Raw genomic sequence first — 20,998 nt, forward strand, 5'->3', positions numbered from 1 at the left:
ATCAATCAAACGATTCTATACATACAGTAAATTATTTATTCCCCTGATTGACACAAATATTTCATAGAATTTCTTGTACAATTTCTCATAAAATATATCAGACAACAGTAAAAAACACAAAAATTGAAGTCTTTGGTAAGTGGAAGCAGAAAAATGTAACACTTTGATTTTAACAACACACTGTACAGAAAAGAAACAAGAATTTTCCATATAGACATGGATTCTTATAAAGCTGCGCTGAAGAAATCTCCATGTGGGCAGCAGGAGTGAGGGAAGTGTGGCTTACATGTCCTCCTCAGTGACGAGGCAGTAGAAGTCTGACCGGGCTCCGTAGTTGCGTAATCCCAGGTCTGACACGTCGATGTCCGAGGGTTTAGGCTCAGGCGCCGTGATGGGAGTGGCAGGGAGGACGGGAGCTTTACAGGCCAGAGCCTTGTACACAGGGACGCGAAGCCCTGCAAAACAACGAGAAAAGCTGAAAAATGTATCCCAAAATGGTGAAAACGTGCTGTATTTTTCACAGCGGTAGTGTTGTACTGTTAAAGCTGTATCAGGATGTTTACATAATGAATAGAAAATAACCTCATCATGTCACATTATTTCCCAGTTCTGAGGTTAAAGATTAACTGTACTTGAGTTGATTCAAACTAGGTCAAGTACAATAGGTTTCAAGTGCACTCTGCGAGTTGACAAAGAGAAAAGAGTCTCTATCAGGTTGAGACACACATGCATGCAGGCTTAAACTTTCTATTCTAATTCTCATGTGACAAAAAGTACAAAAAAGGCCACTGCTTGCCTCAGTATGTTGTCTATGAATTGACTTTTACATTTTTAAATAGTCACCTTGCTGCCATTTGTGCAAGATAGTGCAGCTTTAGTATACATTTCTTTCATTTGCATGTGCAGCAAAAGCAAATGGCATTTATAATTAATGCAAAATAATATTTGCATAAATATCTTTATGTGAAATGTGAATGTAACATTAGTACATGGGGACTTTTCTAGTCCAGTGACTGCTGTTCTTACCCAGATCTCCAGCAGGGTCAGTGTCTGAGCGGCAGTCCAGGTAGTCGGGGTTGAGGGTCAGCATGGGGTCCTTGTCATCGTGCAACATGGTCTGAGGGTCACCTGCAGACTCACTGTGGAAGACGACTCTGCGGGGCATCGCTAAGGCCAGCTCCTTCCAGAAGGCTGAGGAGGGAGTCTGTGGACAGCGAACACACAGGAAGCAAACAGGGGGCTTTTAGAGGTTCAAAAAATGTATTTTAATGTATTTCAAGGGAAACACAACATTAAGTATATGTCAAAAAGGATTAGCAAATTATCACATTCTGTTTTTCATGTATGTTTTACATAGCATCCCATTATGTCACAACAGAAACATCATAATGGTGTTTAAAAGAGCTCACATTATAGTTTGTTGTAGGTTTGAGCCTTTGCTTTACTCATGCATATAGAGGAACTTACCACAGAGTTGTGCCTCCAGGTGAGTATAGTGAGGCAGTGCTCGTGGTCGCCGAGCTGCTGCTTGATCTCAGGTCTCATGCGTTTGTGCTGACCCTCCAGCATGATGAGGATGGGACGCGGACATAACTCCAACAAGTGCTGAAGGCCCTGTCTGAAAACACACACAGCCACAGTGCGTCATGACACAGACTGTGGAAACTGCAGTCTACACAAGCAACACTGACCTCAAGTGGTGTACTATAACAATGCCACCATAAACTGTTTCACTCAGTATATAGTCCTGTTTGAATGGTGCTGTTTCTACGTTAAATTTGTCTGTGTGAGTCTAACCTGAAGTTATTGGAGCACCAGTCCTGCTCAAGGTAAGCATAAGTGAGCAACACGATGAGCCGGCGAGAGCGACTCATGTTCATTAGCAGCTCCGCAGAAGGTTCTGGAGAGACATAATATTGTTGTTCATTGTTAAAAACAATGTCTCAGAATTAATATGACAGAAAATGATCTCATGTTTGAATGACTGTGACAGCAGAGTGAAAAATTCCTTAATTCTGAAGAAAAACTGCATGACATGCTATGCTCGGTGATAATAAAGACGATCTTGAATCTTGAATCTGGAATAAACAACTCACTTTATATATTCCACATTCCCTTTAATTCCAGAAAGCTTACCTGAGCCAGGTAGGATTTCGTTGTCATTGAGATGCACCTTGTACGCATTTTTATTCTCCAGGTGAGGTTTGAGAATAAAGTTGACAAACTTCCTATCATGATCATTGTTCACATAGGAGATATAGGCATCATATAATTTACCATCTGAAGACATGGAGACACAAACATACCACAGGTGTTAATACTACAGTCACGAGTACAGCAGCCTTGCAGTATATCACTTCAGCAGAGGACTCACCATTGAGCTCATAGTCTCCGTAGGAGTTCCTGTACCAGAGTTTGATATTCAGGTGACACCTGGAGTACACAACAGCAGCTATAGCCAGGGAGAGGAGGAGGATGATGGCTGCAATAACAGCAGCGGTGTGGCTGGGGCCGTCTGAGCAAAAGATATAATAAGCATGAAATAATCAATCAACGCTTTAATTAAAACTGATCCCTGCGAACTACAGAATATGGGTCAAGTGGGTCCACGCAACTAAAAAGAAATTAAGGGAATAGAAAATTTCCATGCGCATTTAATTCAGGCTCAGTAACATGAGAATCAGAATCAGTCCCTGTTGTGAATCAAAAGGTTTTTGAACTGCTAGGACACTAAAAAATACAGACAGGATATATCTGTGAGTGTGGCATAAACACTATCTGTGTCAAACTAGTTTAAATGCTGTATGTAATGAAAAAAGGTAAAGCCTCATTCTGAAGTTGTAAAATCCATAGATCTAGATGCATGGAGTTGCCACATTTGTGTGTCTTTTTCATTTTTGAAATATAAGACAAGCCGATCAACATGTAAGAGGCACAGAGTATGCTGTGTTGGCAGGTATCTTTAATTGTCTTACCTGAATTGTGTAGGCTGAAATCAGAGGACATGTTTCTCACTGTGCAGCTGTAGAGCCCAAAATCGCTCTGCTCCCTGAGGGTGACCACCAGCAGACTGTTTACCATCAGCTGGCCAGCAACAGGAGACCTGAAAAGTAGGACACAAAATGTATTATTACTTCCACTGTCAGATACTTTGCCCATACTTACGCTTCATTAATAATGGAAAACTGTTATGTTAAGAGCTTCAAATCACCATGAGGAGGTATTCTGTGTGTAAAGTGTGTGATTGGTGAGGGGTTGGCCATCTTTACTCCACTGCAGTGTGGTGTCACATTGCCCCTCGTTTGGATCCAGGAGGAGGAGAGCAGTGCAGTTCAGCTGTGCGGTGGATCCCACATTCTTCCAGAGTCTGGTCACACCCCCATCAGGTTTAAACTGTGGGGCTTTGCTGCACTGGGACTCTGTGTAAAGACATACCGCTGTTATCTGTGATCACTCCACACAATAGAGGCCTTCATGTGCACTGCCAGTTACAGCTGCTGCTGGAAGGCACGCTGAAACAAAATGCCTCCTTGCAGGTGTATCTGTTCAACTAGCCCCTTCAACCCCCAAACAAACTCTAAGTTTACTGCAGGGACTAATAATAGCTTTCTGCAAGAGCCACACAATTACAGTGTCAGGTTTGAGGTGACTTCATTGCACTTACACATGGAAATAATACGTACCTTTAACTATGAGGCGCACAGTGAATGAGGATGTGCTGTTGCCCTGTTGTGTACAGGTGTAATTCCCTTGGTTTTCCAAGCTGAGGCTGGCAAACTCGAGGTAGGGCTTCCCTTCCTGGCCGAGGAGCAGCTGACAGTCCTTCCGCCAGGTCAGATTGAGCCGGGGGGAGCTCAGGGGCTGAACAAGCTCCACAGGGCAGGTCAGTCTATAGGGAGGCCCCTGCTGCCCCACATAGAGCACCTGCTCCTTAAACCTGCTCTCATTCACGCAGGGCTGAGCTACAAATAGAGACAGAGGGAGTTTACACAGTCTTCTTTACATTAGGGGTTCAACAATCTAACTTTTTCTGTCCCAAAACTGACTCTAATCCCTCAAGTTAGGGGACACAGAGTACTCCTCCAATACATGAAGCCAAGGATCGCTGCAGCACTAAAAGCACAACAAGAGTCACAACTTGCCATGACCTGAATTCTAGTGACATAAATTAGAAAACAGAAACTGTAAAGTTGTCAGTCATAACATATCCCAGTCATGGAAAGGTCAGTACCCGGCATATATCAGATTGGTGCATCTTTACTTTATGTTCTGTGATCACATTCATGCAGCAAGCATATAACCCAGCAGAAGTGGCTTCACTCCTCTTTGAAGAAGCACTTTGCATACGGTTTGTGGGTGCATTTTGCATACAGTCTGTGGCACTCTGGAAGACAGTGTTCAGCTGTAATGTACTTTCTGGCAAACAATGACTGCCTACTGGTGCATGAAGGTGAGCTTGTTTACTCTTTCTCCCTGGCAGACTCTCAACAAAGTGGTGTTTTGCTGACTGAGATTAAAAAAAGGCCCTTGTTTTCTGTTTCATGCAAAGAGTCTCAAACTTGTATTCCACTTTGCTGCTCATCTGCCAGGAAGCATCTTAAAATACACCTCAGACAATCGAAGTAACGAGAACAACCTCAACGCAACTGAACCTGTTCTTCAAGACGTTATGCGCATGCGCACTCACGCTATGGCCATAACCACAAATAACGAGTTTAACTGACCTCTCTGGTTCCTCTCTCACTTGCCTTTGTTTTATTTTCTTTTATTCTCAAGGGTCTCTCAAACAAAGGGACACACATCCGGGTCCGAAGTCCGGGTCTGGTCCTAATGTTGCCAGGCAACAGCATGTGACAGCGTGACGAATACTTTGACCCTGGACAAACTGACCACATGCATTGACCTGATATTTACCCAGCCAGCATCTCGTCGGCCTGACTGTGACTAATGGTTAATAATGGACGAATATTTCAAAATAGCAAAGTGAATCCTATAGTTAACAACAAGTTCAGTGTATTTTAAACTGGAATTTCCAATGAAGTGTAAAGTTATGGTACCAAAGTAAAAAAGTAAATAAAGTTTCATTTTAAACATCCTTACCGGCGGCGAGGAAAGTCTTGTCCCATTCAACAGTGCACGCCAATATGAAAGCGACTAAAATCACAGCCATGAGCCGCAGTCTTCCTCTTCCTGCTTCCCCAGGTGAGAAATGAACCGACTGTATATTGTTTTGTGACCCTACATCACCACCTATAGCACAATGTCTCGCATTATTACACTTTAGTGACGCTGAACGGAGTCGCAGAGGTGACTGTGCAGACGTCAGCCTTCTGGTTGATGAACTGCACCTGGAAAGACCCGAAACTCTGCTCCCTATTGGCTCCCCGCGGTCACGTGACGTTTGCACCTGCGTTATGGTGAAACTATAGAAACTGAATAGGTAATGTAAAAAAAAGCTGACTAAAACACATCTGCAGCTTATCCAGAGCGTCAGCAAAGTGTTTTATTTGGTGTTCAAAGTATCACTTTCCAGCAGGACACCTTTAATTGTAAGTAAGTTGTAACTACCATATCATCACTTTGATGATAACAATACTATTACTACTAATAATAATTTGAATCGCTAAAAGGCGTATAGACCGTTGTTTTTATTTGGTATTTGCAGTTTTAAATATTGACGTTCTCATTTTCTATTGCAGGTACAGCTGTTAATAGTAAGTGAGTAAAAAGGTGTTTTATCATCAAGTTTGCAACTGTAAGTGTGAAAGTTAAATTGCATTAAGTGGAACCGTCAAACCAGTCAAATGGGTTTTTCACAACCTGGGACCCCATAAGGTGTCATTTATAATCTACATCTATAAAGCATTAGTAAACCTTTAATTTATAAAGAATGAAGTCACAGGTTTATAGATATATGAAAGGTGCCTCATCAGAGAGTGGCAACTATATATTTTTTCATTTTATCTACCCACGTAGTCAGAAGTGCTGTTTCAAAATGTAGGAATACATTTATGGTGAATATTTTTTAAATGATATTTCAAACATTTGTAATATATATATATATATATAGTAAAAAATACCACCATGTGGGACTTCTATGTAATTAGTAATGCAAGGGCCTCATCAGATCATTAAATCCCCAAAATTACCATAAACAAATTGGGAGTCCTCAGTGAACGCTGCAGCCCTGAAGACAGCACTGACATGAATGTAGCTATTACTGAAATACTGCAGTTTTATACAAAAAAAAAAAGGCAGATGACACCAGTATCACAATTTCTTACATTCAAAATGTAAACCATACACACAGTTAAGTCGGCTGAACCTAAACTGAAAAGACATTGCATAAGGTAAAAGTTTCCTCTTTTATTCGATAATATAAAATATTATAATGCAAAACATTCATGTGTCTGATTTACAAAAGACACCATCAGAATCTGTCTGCAGTAATGACATTCATCGCAGCGCTTTTTTACAGTATAAGGCAACATCGTAACACACTATCGGTACTGTAGGCGCAGTAGCAATATAAATTATGTTTAGGCTTTCAATAAAAACACTCACATACATCTCACACATATAGAGATCCAACAGTAAGCTATCAGTGCATTCTTAAAATAGAATAAGAATAATCTCATGAAAGACGTGGTCAGTAAAATCAGTTACTGTACACTTGTTTTGTCCAAGAAAAATTAGTCTGTCTTCAGAGTCCATTTCATAGACGAGGATCCAGATAGCCAGCACTTGACATTTGACTGCAAACAACAGAGTCTCAACTCTTCAGAGAGATGATTAATGGCTTTGAAGTTTGACTCAACACTGTGATAGTCTGGACGTTTTAATGCACAAGGCAACGCTGGGTTCATGTCCTCAGGGGGGAAATATGTAAAGTGTCTGAATGCTGTCAGGCTTCAAACGAACTGCAAGAAATGAAGCAAGGATTTGTTAGCTGTAGCGTCTACAAAACACATTTTAAAAACAGGCTTTACAATGTTGTGTCTGGTACAGCAGTGGTATAATAATAATAATAATAATAATAATAATTAAATTAATTAAAGCTGCACATGCCATATTTGTGTGATCATTTCGGCAATGAGGATACAGTTAAAACTTTAAATATAAAGTACCATTAAACTTGGGTGGAATATTCATTTCTTCAATGTATACCTCTTAGCATTCATTCATGAAGAGCGAAGCTGGCTGTACTGTATATCTACCATTGCTTTGCTGTAATTTAAGAAACTGAGAAAATCATACCGTCAAATGCATGAGCTAATAGAGTGGAATACAATTTCATTGTCAGGGGCAATTTCCTCAAAAGTGTCACATAGCGAAGGGAAAGGAGTGCAGCTAAAATTCCACAGATGCTTTTCAGAGCAGACATTCTGGCTTGTCCAGCACAGGTGTGTCTAATAACAGCAGTAATTTGTGCCATTGCAGAGCAGTATTAGTTACTGATGAGATGTCATTCAGTTGCAGGGTCCATCTAGATAGATAGATTTTCCTGCTCAGACACGTCAGACTGTCTGCTGTGAAAAATGAGTCTGATTCATTAAAGAAACAAATGACGTGATGCTACGAACGCTAGCATCAGTTTAGCTAGACTGTTTTTCAGACAGCAAAACATGAAGCACAAGATAAACAGACTTCTGACAGGGTAATAAGTGAAGAAGATATTATACTAATCAACCCAGCACATCAGTCAAATTTAAAGTATGAAGATGCCTGTCTTGCTAATTTCCGAAACACCAGCATGAAAAGAAACATGCAGTTCTTATTTGGGTTAGAGATGCACTGATCCACCTTTTTCTGTCTTGATAGCCATTCCAATTCCTGCATCGGATTAGCAAGATCGTCCGTTTTTTGGCAACCAGCTGCCACACCAGTCTAACCGGATACTATTTGAGACTCACCTGAGCTCCTCTTTTAGTCTGTTGAGTTTATCAAAGAGTCTGTCATTCTTGACTTGCATGGGAGCGCTCGGTACGAACCAGGCTGCAATGAACTTGCATATGACGACAACGTGCTGCAGGCACAGAGAACAATGTTAGGAATGTAATCTCCTCTTCTAACTGTGAAAAATGTGATTTCACTGAACACTCCCTAATTTTTTTATAGAACAGGTGACCAATCTGAAATGCATGTGAAACATCCTGTGTGTCAAACTAGACAAGCTGGAAGGACACCATGGGATTTTGCTGTTGCATCGCTACAGTACAAAAAAAAGACTGCCCACAGAAAGTAGTGTAAGTGTCAGTGTAAGAAAAGGTGGTTAGCGGCTTCTTGTTTGGTCACAGTTAAGCCTCACCTCAAACAGGATGACGAATGCAAAGCGCACAGCTAAAATTAGCCAAAACTGTGGCGTAAAACTGTAGTCCTTGTTGCTCCTGTAGTCTTTGTAGCTGTGAATGGGAACAGAAAGCTGATGTTAAGCTGACGTAAGAATTTAGACTTTATTTATATCACACTTCTATGTACTGAGGTTGCACAGTCCTTGCAGGAACAGTAACAGTGTAAATAGTACAGTAGCAGGATAAAAACAGAACATGGGAGTGTACTGCGACTGCTGAACAGCAACTAACACTGGTAGTGAGCAGTGTGAGAACTTTCCACTCTGCTGTTACTCAAATGATATGTTTCAGCTTTGGCTTCCCCTAACCCGAATGTAAGAGTTGTGCCAGTTAAAGAACAGCCGTTGAAGACAAATAAGACTAAAAACGAACAGACCTGCAGTGAGAGACATTCAAGCCACTAGCAGTGACCATCTGATCGGGTGAAAACTCGTTGAGTATGTTCTGGTCACCCATTCGTGCGATGGAGAGAGTGTTGTTGATGTAACCAGCCATGCAGCTTGAAAAGCAGAAGGATTTATTTATAAGTGAATGTTGCACACAGCATGACAGAACATGAACTTTTTCGAAAAGAATGGGCATTCTCACTCAACGTCTGCTGCCGTGCCGTTAGCACACGGGCCATAGCGGTAGTGGTACACCAATCGAGGGATGAAGTCTGAAGATACACCTATGACCAGCCCGTTCGCGATGACAGCTAAGACACCGATAGCCTCCAAGACGTCTATCCACACGCCTGAGGAGAGGAAACGTTGACGTGAGGAACATTTTACTGCCAAAATATGAGCTATCAAATTCATTCTTGGTTCAAATGTCTCCTCACCAATATCGTTAGTTTTCTTGGGAACCAGTCTGCGCTCCAGAGTGACCATTTTAATGGCGTCCAAGCGTATCTCAATGACATTATTAATGAGGGCTAGCAGAGGAGCAAGAGGAAACGCTGCCACAAATATGGTGGTAAAGCTGAACTGGATCACTAACGAGAGAGCAAAGAAGAATAGCATTTGCCAAAAGCAGTATTTGTATGGTTGTTTTGATGTCACAGCGGTTAGCAGAGGACATACCCATCTCCAGAAACTCATTAAACAGGCTGAAGGAGTCAACATCATTGAGCCGGTAGTTGCTGAGCCAGTTCCGAAGCTTGCAGTTGTCACACAGTTCAGCTCCATGTTTGGCCTCTGCTTCATCTTTCAGGTAGCAGTAGGCACATTTCCTCTGTAGTTTCTGGGTTCTCCCTCTCTTTAACCACCTGCAGAACCAGCTGATGCAAACCGGACACAGAGACCAGACTTACGGCCAACTAAGTGGATTGCACGACGCACATGTATATAATCGCAAATCTCGTTTATACTTACGGGCCAGTGAACTCAAACACGTTGCTGATGGTTTGCTTCAGTACCATTATGATCGCCATTTGGATAAACAGGTCTGTGAGACACCCACTAGGATGACACTGCAGAGTGAGGGGAGAGTGAAATGTTCGAAATGCAATCAGATGCAATATTTGAATGTAAAATATATTATATATTTAGTCATATCTATATCACTCACCTCCTCTAGTCTCCATTTCCCTGCAATTCGGACATAACCACCAGGATGGCCATTTATCCTGTCATGTATGTTAGAAAGACACAACATGCCTGAGTAAGAACAATGAGCTCCCTTCATCTGGACATGGATTTTGAGTCCTTTACGTTATGCCAATGTGTTGTGTGGGTTTGGAAACTGAGTCTAGAGCTGGGTGACAAGGCTGAAATTATGTTAATAAGCATCAGAGTCCACTAGCTCTTACCTGCCAAGAAAAAAGGCGACGTAGAAGAGGGAGGAGAAATAGGTGAAGAACTGGAAGGTGAACATCTTGACTGTGAAACTCTTCTCTGTGGCAGCAAATGATCTTGTTTTCTCTGGTAAAGACAGACTTTGTGTTAATGCAGTTCACTATTTGGTCAATGGATGGACCAATCAATGTCACACATGTGAGGGAAGCACTACTTCAGAATATAAATTTAACATTTGTTATATTATGACCTCTATTTATGTTCTATTCATCTAAAAAATATTATATTGGTGCACACACTATTAAGATATAGTTTTGGGTGTTCAAATGAACTTAATTGGCTCCCTGCAGGACACAATTGACAAAAATATAATCAGCATGTCATAGCAGGAAAAACACAGGTGAAATTAATTACTTCATGATGGATGCATTCTAATTAGCTGTGCCAGTTCCAGGGCCCTGATATAAAACATGCTGCCTCACTAAAGTGGGTCGTTCAAATGGACACAGCAATTATTAATTACAGTAATATCATTAATTACACCTAGGGCTGAAAGATATGCAAAAAAATAATACTGAGATTATTTTGACAGGTATTATGATATGCAATGAGTCACAATTTTAGCGGGAATGGTAATTTTTGCATTAAATGTTCACTGAAAAAAAAATCTAAAAATAGTGATGATGATTTTTGTTGAGGTCTGTACCATACAAGCATGTTTCCTTATGCTGGAAACATGCTTGGACTAGGACTAGAGCTGTCCTATCTAGTCTGGTGCGCATGAACTGATGAAGCCTGCTCGGATGAGAGGCGAAACGTCTTGTAAGACAAACTGACGAGGTCCAGTTGCGAACGATTGAATGCCCTAAAGGTTACAATGACCTGGATGGATGAGAATATTCACAGGCATGTGATATTGCACTTATATTTACAAAATCATCAGTGAAGCTGATGAGGTAAAACATTAAATTGTCTTTGTTTTCAATTGAATATATGTCAAAAAGGATTAGTAAATGATCACTTTCTGTTTTTATCTATTCTTCGTCCCATCATTGTTGGAACTGGGGTTTTACATCCTGTCATGCCTCTTGTTCTCTAGTTTGCCTCAGTGAATTGCCCTCATCTGAATATCACCTGATCTATCACATTCATCATTCACATTATATTTACAACTTGCCCTCATTTCCCCAGTCAGTATATATGCATACGGTGGCCCCATTCCAATATCCACCCTGAACCTTGATAGTAAGAGTGGACTCTGGATGTGGTCCACAGTGTGGAGGGACAACTTTTTCCTGCCTGGACTTGGTGCCAGTTATCTGTCTGTTATCTGTGTGTCTGACCTGCTTTCAGTCCAATTACCTGCCTTCCTGCTTCAGCTCCCCTACATTTGTTTGCCTGTTCTCACTGCCTACCATACTGACAACTCTAAAACTGGTATCGACAGCATTTTCTATTCCTGAAATGCATTATGTTTTAAAATAGGATTATAAAAGGACAATATTTTTAAAGCTGAAGTTGAATTCTGCCAGGAGTGGGACATTAGTGTTACTGCATCTCTTTAAAGTTTGGCGACATATTAAAATTACAGCAGGTACAGTAAACGTACCTATTTCACAGAGCTTCATGGCTACGATCCTGTTGATCTGCAAGGACAAAAGCATGTTCAGAGTCACAGAGGATATTACCAACAGGAAACAGAGCTGCTCATTTAGAGACCCACCCGTGTCATGACCGTGATGATGAGGTAATGGAGGACGGCCCCCAGCATCATTGCCCCGCTGTTCGAGTGGTTGCTCAGAAACTCCCACGACCCCTCAGCCAAGAGCACTGCTGCAATCACCCTGAACACCACCAAGGCATGTGTCAGGCCGATGATCACTAATATCTGTGGAAACAACACAAAAACACTAATTTGTATCTTGTGAGGGCTTCAATTAACTACATGTTTTGCAGCTTTTGATTCTAACTTTGGTCAGTAAACTCAAACCTTTCCCAACTTTAACCTGATTCTTATTTTAAAGGTACAATGTGTGAGATAGGTCACCTGTCGAAGGTCGCTCCAAACAAATAGGGGGCATCTTAAAACCAGAGTAACCACTTACGGCTGCTCACTTTACACTTGGCTATCTTTGGCTATAGCTACTAGCTGCTGTTAGCTAGTTAGCTCAGTTAGCCTCAGCATCTATAGCTGGACTACTGTAACAGTGGAAAGACAAGACAGTTTTGGTGAATTTTATTTTGTTTCTGTAGAGTTCAATTGAAGTGTCTTTGTGATGTGCCTTTTGAGGTACGGGGTGGCATCACAAGAGGACTGACCGTAGCTAGCTGGTTAGCATGCTAATTTCAGTATCTCTGCAATACAACATTTCTTTGACATGACGCCATCTCTGTTACTTCTTTACATTCTGTTGAGGTTACCTTATTTTTTGAACGTTTTAACTAAAACCAAATCTGAACTCTAAAGGTGTACAAGCCCTTTAAATACTGTATGTGAAGAAATAAAAATGACACCCACCATAGCTGTGACACAGATTAAAACCACAGTGCTGCGCAGGTAGGAGTGCTTATATTGTTTTGGCTCACAGTTGGCGTTGTTCACGATTTCCAGGATCAGTTCCTCCTACAGTTAAACATAATAGAAAAAACACACACAGCCATGAATTCTAATGAGCGCTGAACTGGTATTACTGAAACGTTACCAAAGAAAATAATGTTCAAAACCGATCATACCTCCTCCTCACACCAGTCAGACACTTTCCATTCGCACACATAGGAAGCCCGGTGTCTCTTCCAGAACTCCAAAAACAGTGTTGCTGTGAGGACCAGAGATTTCAGTGAGCTCAGTCAGTCTACAACAATATGAGGACTGCACAACAGTGACAGGAATTGTTTCATGAGAAAACTTATTTTTCTCGGTTTTTATCTTTTCTTGCTTTAATTTATTTTACTTTCAATTATGTATTCTTGTTTGTATACTTTTAGTATTATGCTGTGAGTGTGGACCCCAGGAAGACTAGCTGCTAGTTCAGGCGTCAGCTAATGGGGATCCACTAACAAATAAACAAATAAACAGTTTCTGAAAGCAAGTATCCATGCTGGTGTATAGCTTTTGCTACTTCCATGATGTTTGGGAGCAGTTTTGTGTATGAAACTATTAACATGCCTCCAATGAAGCTTTAACATCCTGTGAAAACATTTTAATTTTGCCAGATACACAGTTTGCTTTTGGCTACAGCATACTGGCACAAGGCCAGTCATAAAAACTACTGTGCTGAATCAGCCAAGACATACAGTTACAAAGATGGGAGTTGCGTTCAAGTTCTGGGAAGTAAGACAACTTTGGATATAGAGTAGTTCACGTTAGGTTTAGTGGATGAAAGCTTTAGTTAAAAATAGAAATTAGAAATCTGGCGGCAGAAAACTCAGGAGCTGATCCCTACTTATGTGGTCTTACTGTAAACTGCTACTTTGGTGGTAAATTGCACTATCTGAGCAGCAGCCTGTTTTCCAGGCAGTGAATGCAAAATTATACTGGATTTCTTTTTGTTTTTCTAATCTGTATTGTAAGGGGACTTCCATTCAGCAGGGAGCACTTCTCTAATTTTCTGTCCTTGACGCATTCTTTCTCTTTCTTCATCTCAGCCCTCCCTCACATACTTCCTTTCATACTGAATATGCTCTCGTGTGATCGCTTTTTTCTTCGAAGACTGCAGTTGCTGCTCTTGAACTGTTTCAACAGCTGTGCTAATAAACTTCCTTCAAGTCAATTTTCATCTTGCCTGAATCCTTCATTTCTAGAACACATATGAATTTGAATAGGAGAGGTCAGATGACAGACTCTAAACATTTAAAAATCCACAAACACACAGAGTTATTAAAAGCCGAGATGCTGAGAAGAAAGTGACATAGCATTTATATGATCTTATAGATGGCTTGACCACCCCCATGGCCAGATGGCCTGGGCGATTAAGATGAGAGCAGCCAGGACGAGTAGGTTCTCTCAGCTCCTTGGCAGTGCATGTCTCAGTGATCATGAAAAACATCCAGGCAGTTGGATAAAATAAATTTGAGGCAGATAAAAGACTTGATTGTACAAGTTGTACAGTAAAGCCAAAAACATTTGGACGAAAAATGCAGTATTGGAGAAAAGCGCCCTGATTTTCAATTATTTCTTATCTAATGTGTCTATTGCACAGGCGTTAGTGGCTATGAAACAAATCACATTGATGTATCTCAAACTGTGATCTGAATATTGAAAATACATGATTATTTCTATCAACACAAGAATACTTGTGTCACAGAGACACACAGAACTCACCCCACACCGCCATGAACATCGCAAAGAGTACTGTGCCATTGTTATCGAACAGCAGGCTCACCTGTTGGCAGACAGGACCAGCAGTGAGCACAAACAGACCAGGAAACACTTAGCTGTCGACCTTACTTGCACTCACGTACCTTGGCATATGTGCAGGTGTCGGAGAGCTGCCACACTTTGCATCTCTTGTCACAAAGTGGACACATGACTGTGTCAGCCTCACAAACCTCCTTTCTATAAACACAGCAAGCACTTAATTCAATACAGTGTAAATGTGCTGTTACGACAAAGATACTGTGGAGTCGTGGAGAAACGTACATGAGGGGTGAGCTGTTGAAGAAGGCAAGGCCATAAAGGAAGACTATGACCCCGATGAGAGCAGGGGGGATGAGGAGATATGTGTACCAGCCCAACCACAGGTAGTACAAGGCCACCTTTTCCCCAAAGTAGTTCCTGATACAAAAACACACAGACACATATCACATATCACACAGATCATCATAGGAAAATTACAGACATTTGCAATTCGTAGACATTGAAAAACTGTGATTCCCAAAAAGTCGGACGCTGTGTAAAACATAAATAAAAAACAGAAATTAATCATTTGCAAATGAACTGTGTTTACCAACAATGTTTTTTCAAAGTGTTCCCATGTAGTAACATCCTTTACACAGTCATGTGTTCACAAAGTGGTGAACCTCGCTCCATCCTTGCTTGTGAACAACTGAGCCTTTCCAGGATGCTCCTTTCATACTCAATCATGATACTATCACCTGTTACCAATGAACCTGTTTACCTGTGGAATGATCCAAACAGGTGTTTTTGGAGTGTTCCACAACTTTCCCAGTCTTTTGTTGCTCCTGTCCCAACTTGTTTGAAATGTGTTGCTGTCATCAAATTCAGAATAAGCAGTTTTTTAATCAGTGAAGTTGATGAGGTCAAACATTAAATATATTGTCTTTGCACTGTTTTCAATTGAGTGTATGTCAAAAAGGATCAGCAAGTTATCAGATTTTGTTTTATTTATGCTCTGCACAGTGTCACTACTTCTTTGGAATAGGGTTTGTAATTACAGTGATGTTTGCAACCAATTTCATACAGATTATATACAACATTATACTTTATGTACTCTATGGGCTTTCTGTCTAAATGATGTTGTACACATGATGTACATGTCATGCTGTTTCAGGCATACATTTAAGATTTGTATTTGGCACTAAACAATCATTTGAAAAATTATACTGTCAGTGTATAATCTGCAGAAAAATGACTTTTATCAGCAGAAATAGAAACAATATGTTGATATATAAACATATACAGTTTTTAATTTGTACAACGTAAATTTTCAGATTTTTTTCACGTGGGTGTGTTTTAGTCTGCTGCTATTTCAAATAATTGCACTTGGGTATGAGGACAACAAGCACTTGACCGAAACGTGGAGTGATGACGTCCAGTGCATCTTGGCACGATTGGATTGATGAAAGGCTTAATGTCGGTGCTGAAATTACAGCTCACAGGCACAGCTAACTTGAATTAGCATGAAGCTTATACATATTTTTACTTAACATTGGACACATGATGCATGTTTCCATTGTGAATCTAAAGACAACGACAACATCTTTGACCTGCACCAGCGTTAAGTGCTGTACATCCTCTTAAATAATGAGTCAAAACAATGCCTGCATCATGCGTGGGGGGTGGCATGATTGCTGTTGTCGTGTTAGTAGAACCTACTTCACAGTAGGATGACATAGAAAACAATAATGGTGCAATAACTGCAACTGTAAAGAGCAGGGTGATGAATAGGCTGTTGTGTTGCAGTCCAAACCTGACAGCAGTTATGGGTTGCCCTTGGAGACAGGCTGTCCATCGTGCCCAGCTCTCCTTCAGCTCTCTCTGTTTCTTTTTCTGAAAGCAGAAGGACAAAAAAAATCAAAGGAAATCGTCCACATGAAGAAGCTTCATACACATTGGTTAACATACAGTCAAACTGAAAACAGAAGCCTACAATGTAAAATTTAATACAATTTTAATTTTAATTGATTTTACTATCTTATATCTACAATTACAATGGCATCCAAAACTAATGCTGCCTCATATTTAGAATAAGGAATGTATTTCTGTTTCGATTTCCTGGATATTTAATTTCATGGAAACAACTTCTCCTCCCTGTTTTTATGTAGACAGAAGAAGACACATGCACACATAAATCACACATGCCCACTTACTCCCAGAACTGAATGACTCACTGCACTCATATGACTCCTATAGTGTCTCTGTGAACAAATACTTTTTTGGCAGCAACCTATTGTTTTGGCCGGCCTCTGCCAGGTTTCACTTCACAATTTCACAGAGAAAAGAAAAGCAAAGCAGCCATGTGAAAAGAAGAGATTTATCAGTAGATAATTGTGTCACTTAACTGTAACTCTAACTGTATCTTAACCAGAAGGATGTGTGCATCCTGTATTCATGTAGTCTTTATGGCCAAAGTTGACTGTTTAAAGTGTGGGTAATAATGCAATTATCAGGCCAGATACGGTGACAATATTGCAAGCTATTATAGTTAACCATAAATCATAGATACACTAGAAAGCACAAGGTTTATACTGTATGTCAGAATGTGTGTATGTTTACCTCATGCAAGCAGAACTTTGCCTCAAAAACTTTCATCATCATAAGATCCCGCAAACTCTCTGAGAAGAATAAAAGGTGAGAAGATTGACATGAATGGTCAGGCGTCAGATTAGCTGAGGAGGATTGGGGTTGTAAATATAGTCAGGCTGATCGATATATTTTAACGGATTGAGTGATAATTTTCATTTTCATTCAAAAAAACATCTAAAAATTATGATGGTGTGATATTGGCTGGGGTCTGTGCCACACAGGTATGATCCCTTATGTCTGCAAAATATGTTTTGTGGGCCGGGGCATCTCTGTAGCACCACAACGCTTCATTTATAATGCCATGTTGTGACACATTTTACATTCATCACAAAACTGCAGCTCCTGTGTTTTAGATATTGCACTTGGGCACATTGCGGTATTGATAATATTATAATAATATTCCATGAATTATTTAGTATTTATTTAAATGAAGCAAGAGTTTCTCACCTCCCGATCGAAGAGGGGTGTGATTCAAGATGAAGTGGACAATCCTTATCCTGAAATGAGGACAAAAGCTTAACACGCAGCACGAGACTTCAAAACTTCTTTCATTCGCACTGGAACGGCATCGTACGGAGGACGTAAACAATCAGAGATACTTCAAATAGCATCTGTGATTGTCAAAAAAAGCTACGGCAACACGGTTTACCTGGTGCTGAGTGGTACAACGTTCTGATCCGAGCTCCAGTTACAAGCATCAGACACTTTGAGCAGATACCTGTACTTCTCAAAAAATTCTTTAGGCGCCTGAATCCCATAGAAGACGAGATCATCATCTATAATTGTCTAAGAGATGTAAATAGAGATGAGGTGAATTAATCAACCATGACCTTTGCAACACTGTCACTCTGGACAGAGAGAGTACAGATAAATCTTCGTTTCATTGAACACTTACTGTGACTTTCATGTTCTTTTTTTTCAGTTCCTCAATGTATTCAGTTTGCTTCTTGAAAGCCTCTTTCTCCTGGTTCTCAACTATTTTGGCAACCAGGACGTAGTCGTACGACAGTGGAGTGTGCTGCGTGACAAGAAGGATACGCCAAAGTCAGACTTTCAGACATTGTATGGATCAGTCTTAATCTGTGATGGACAGCACTGGTGAACATGTTAAAGTGGACACATTCAATTCTTACCACAGGAGGAAGTGATGTCTGTTCATTGCCGTTCTCTCTCACCACTCCCATTAATTCCAGTAGTTCAATACTGGGCTGTACAAGAAAATATTGTCACTCAATGAGCACAATAATGCCAAATTCACACATCACGAGTGAATGATAGTGATAGTGATATGATGTGAGTGACTGATGTATGATGATTTCACTGTAATTGATAATTTGGTTTCATCACTCCACTGATATGTAATTATAAAGCTTGTGAAAATCAGCAAAGAGGGCATCAGGTACAAAAGAATCCTGTTTAACTATGACGTGGGGGTGTGTCAGCAAATGCCACAGTGCTGACAGAAACCTGTGGCGATCCTGACTCACCATAGAGGACTGTCAGCCAGGAGGGTTAATCCAACCCGACTGAACGGCATGGCATGCAAATGTGCTCTCACTCTCATGCCAATCCATGCTATTCACTTAAGGAGCAGCCTACACACAGGTTACATGGAGGCCAACATAGTGAAGGAGTGGCAGACCTAGACGCACAACATGATGATACCAGTGGAAGTACACAGATCCCGTTCAGCCCTAATTCAGACGAAAGCAGTATTATGTGGTGTGGATCTGTGTGAGGGTGGGTCTCCTACAGCACCAAAATGACCTTCTGTTGGAGCTATTTAGTGCAGGATTGGCAGGCATGTTAAAATGACAGCAGCAGGCCAATGGCCACATAACAGAAGCTTAAAGTAGGAGCTGATCTGTGGTCAGCTCCTACATTATGTATCCAAACAATCTCTGTATTAGGATGTATGAATGAAGCCTCCTACCTGCCTCCTGTGGACGGGCATGATGAGTTAATGCAGATGCGACTTCCCGGATTTAAAAAAAAAAAGAAAAAGACAAAGACAAAAAAAGCGTCAGTCACCATTCAGTGCTCCCAAAGCCTCAGCCTCGCTCACCGATCAGCACGACTGTAAAAATTACATGAGGGCTTTTGGACATGCAGTAAGCAACTTCCGCACTTCCTCCAGGAACAAACGTGTTGTTGTACTACCAGCTGAGGAATGCAACAAAAGCGACTCTACCTGTTGCTGATGTCAGAGCATATATCTTTGGAGCCTCCACCTTTTTTTTACCCCCTCTTTGTTCAGCCGGTGCAAAGATGCGGTCATCAATCACACAAACAAGCTGGATCTACTGTGTGTTTCAGAAGCTGCAGGCAGATAGAGACTATCTCGATGTGGCTTCACAGGTGCAATGGAATGGCACATTGCTGCTGCCTCCTCCTCCTCACTGATGCATAATAACGTAGCCTACATCCACCGCTAGATGGAAGCAAACACAGGGACTTTTCGATAGCCTGTTCAACACCGGCTGAATCATCCCACACTCGTCGGTCAGCACTGACTGCGACATTTGCTTAAAAATAACACTTCTTCTCTTTGAGTCATGAAATCACAATGAACGCATCTCCGGGTCTCTAATGGAAAGGCTGAGCAGGTCCATTACCATTCACAGAAGAACAGGCTATTAAGTCTTGAGTGCCCGAACCAGCATGGAAATAAACAAACCTGAAGTAAAGTTGTTTTTTTTTTTTTTTTTTTTTTTAAAAGACGGTTGTCAAAACTAAAAACCTAAATTCATCAAAATGTATCAGGTAAATTAATTCATGCAGTTTTTCCACAGTCCACGTTTACAGGAAGTACCAAAACAAAAGTCACTGAGCAGATTAACAGTTACCTTAGACACAGGAAGGTTTTAGTGCTGAGAAATAACTGTGCTTAAGTAGAATTCTGTGAATATGCATCTTGAACACCACATTTGACAGGGATGTATTGCACCTATTTACTCCACAACTTCATTTAAGCTTAAGCTTCTTTTTTTATATAGCCCATTATAGTGTTATATTCATATTCAACATTAAAAACAGCATATATGACCAACCTGTAAAATATGATTGAAAATCTCCTTGCTTTACTCCTTACCTCAGCCACTACTTTGAAAATGCTGTTTCAAGCACAAATAGTCATAATAATGTGATATAAATATTATCCTGCAGAAAGGTTAGTTCTGCATAACGAGTACTTTTGCTTTTAATAGATCGACTTTATAGAATATATTACGGATAGATCCTTTATTTCTGCAAAACTTTAAATGCAGGACTGTTACTTTTTTCACACTGGTGTCTTGGTGTGTTTGAACTTCCATACTTTTAAAATGTAATTTTTTAAATCTATATCTTCATAAAATTATAGTACACTTGCAGCAGGAGACATCTCTATAAATAGGTAGGCCTCTTTGATGTTTGTGAGCTTTTTTAAATGTACCTCTTACATGCGATTCCCATTGCGCAGCCCCGTGGACTTATTTCTGTCTCCCATCCCCTCTTTGACTGCAAACTTAACATGACTAAACTAACATGTCAGACGGGTGGCCCTCCGTGCCCTGTTATTAAAGAAGATTTTTACCATTAGCCTTGCAAATCTATGACGGCGGTGCACACCCAAGAAGACCCACATGTCAAGTGGGGAGAGGCTGGAGAAAAAGTGGTCGCGAAAATAAGCAGCTGTATTTCTGTCCTCGGCCACACCCCATAGAGGAGGATAACATAATTACACCAGTACAGGAGCGTGTAAACCACTTGAAGGGCGACAGAGGGGGCCGCTGCTACTAAATTTGACCGGAGTGCTGGAGAGGTGGCTGGGAGGAGCAGGGGCGCTGCTGATGGACCCCTTCCTGAGCTCCCTGTCACAGAGGAAACAAATACAGAAGTGTGAA

At 40.8% G+C, this 20,998-nt stretch overlaps 2 protein-coding genes across 3 annotated transcripts; both read right to left on the bottom strand.

Moving 5' to 3' along the window:
- Window positions 1–18: 18 nt before the first annotated feature.
- sigirr (single immunoglobulin and toll-interleukin 1 receptor (TIR) domain) lies at window positions 19–5,331 on the bottom strand. The gene is made up of 10 exons (XM_041938388.1): window positions 5,101–5,331; window positions 3,684–3,962; window positions 3,212–3,419; window positions 2,976–3,103; window positions 2,375–2,515; window positions 2,137–2,280; window positions 1,798–1,900; window positions 1,468–1,618; window positions 1,027–1,204; window positions 19–455 (listed from the first exon to the last, which is right to left on the bottom strand). The coding sequence occupies exons 1-10, from the start codon at window positions 5,168–5,170 to the stop codon at window positions 283–285; spliced, it is 1,575 nt and encodes a 524-aa protein (XP_041794322.1). The 5' UTR covers window positions 5,171–5,331; the 3' UTR covers window positions 19–282.
- Window positions 5,332–6,346: 1,015 nt separating this feature from the next.
- LOC121607521 (anoctamin-9) lies at window positions 6,347–19,437 on the bottom strand. 2 transcript variants are annotated; one of them, XM_041938377.1, is made up of 25 exons: window positions 19,306–19,437; window positions 19,048–19,089; window positions 18,248–18,322; window positions 18,010–18,132; window positions 17,764–17,900; window positions 17,562–17,611; window positions 17,085–17,143; window positions 16,279–16,358; window positions 14,769–14,903; window positions 14,591–14,684; window positions 14,451–14,511; window positions 12,863–12,945; window positions 12,648–12,752; window positions 11,853–12,017; window positions 11,739–11,775; window positions 10,144–10,255; window positions 9,903–9,960; window positions 9,707–9,804; window positions 9,416–9,612; window positions 9,175–9,327; window positions 8,940–9,087; window positions 8,728–8,850; window positions 8,309–8,402; window positions 7,914–8,026; window positions 6,347–6,920 (listed from the first exon to the last, which is right to left on the bottom strand). In XM_041938377.1, exons 2-25 carry the CDS (start codon window positions 19,066–19,068, stop codon window positions 6,905–6,907), a joined length of 2,337 nt encoding a protein of 778 aa, XP_041794311.1. In that variant the 5' UTR covers window positions 19,069–19,089; window positions 19,306–19,437; the 3' UTR covers window positions 6,347–6,904. The 2 variants fall into 2 exon arrangements, with proteins under 2 accessions (XP_041794311.1, XP_041794312.1); XM_041938378.1 differs by having other exon boundaries at window positions 19,048–19,054; window positions 19,306–19,332.
- Window positions 19,438–20,998: the final 1,561 nt, after the last annotated feature.

This window comes from Chelmon rostratus, chromosome 6 (assembly GCF_017976325.1).
Source record: "Chelmon rostratus isolate fCheRos1 chromosome 6, fCheRos1.pri, whole genome shotgun sequence".
In the NCBI taxonomy this organism is placed as follows: Eukaryota; Metazoa; Chordata; class Actinopteri; order Chaetodontiformes; family Chaetodontidae; genus Chelmon; species Chelmon rostratus.

Coding starts and splice junctions, on each gene's coding strand:
- sigirr (XM_041938388.1), bottom strand. CDS start 5,170: ATGGCTGTGATTTTAGTCGCTTTCATATTGGCGTGCACTGTTGAATGG. Junction 3,963..5,100: donor CAAGACTTTCCTCGCCGCCG/GTAAGGATGTTT, acceptor CTCTATTTGTAG/CTCAGCCCTGCGTGAATGAG. Junction 456..1,026: donor TGACCCTGCTGGAGATCTGG/GTAAGAACAGCA, acceptor GTTGTTTTGCAG/GGCTTCGCGTCCCTGTGTAC.
- LOC121607521 (XM_041938377.1), bottom strand. CDS start 19,068: ATGCCCGTCCACAGGAGGCAG. Junction 9,961..10,143: donor GTCGCCTTTTTTCTTGGCAG/GTAAGAGCTAGT, acceptor CATACATGACAG/GATAAATGGCCATCCTGGTG. Junction 9,328..9,415: donor TAATGAGTTTCTGGAGATGG/GTATGTCCTCTG, acceptor CTCTCTCGTTAG/TGATCCAGTTCAGCTTTACC.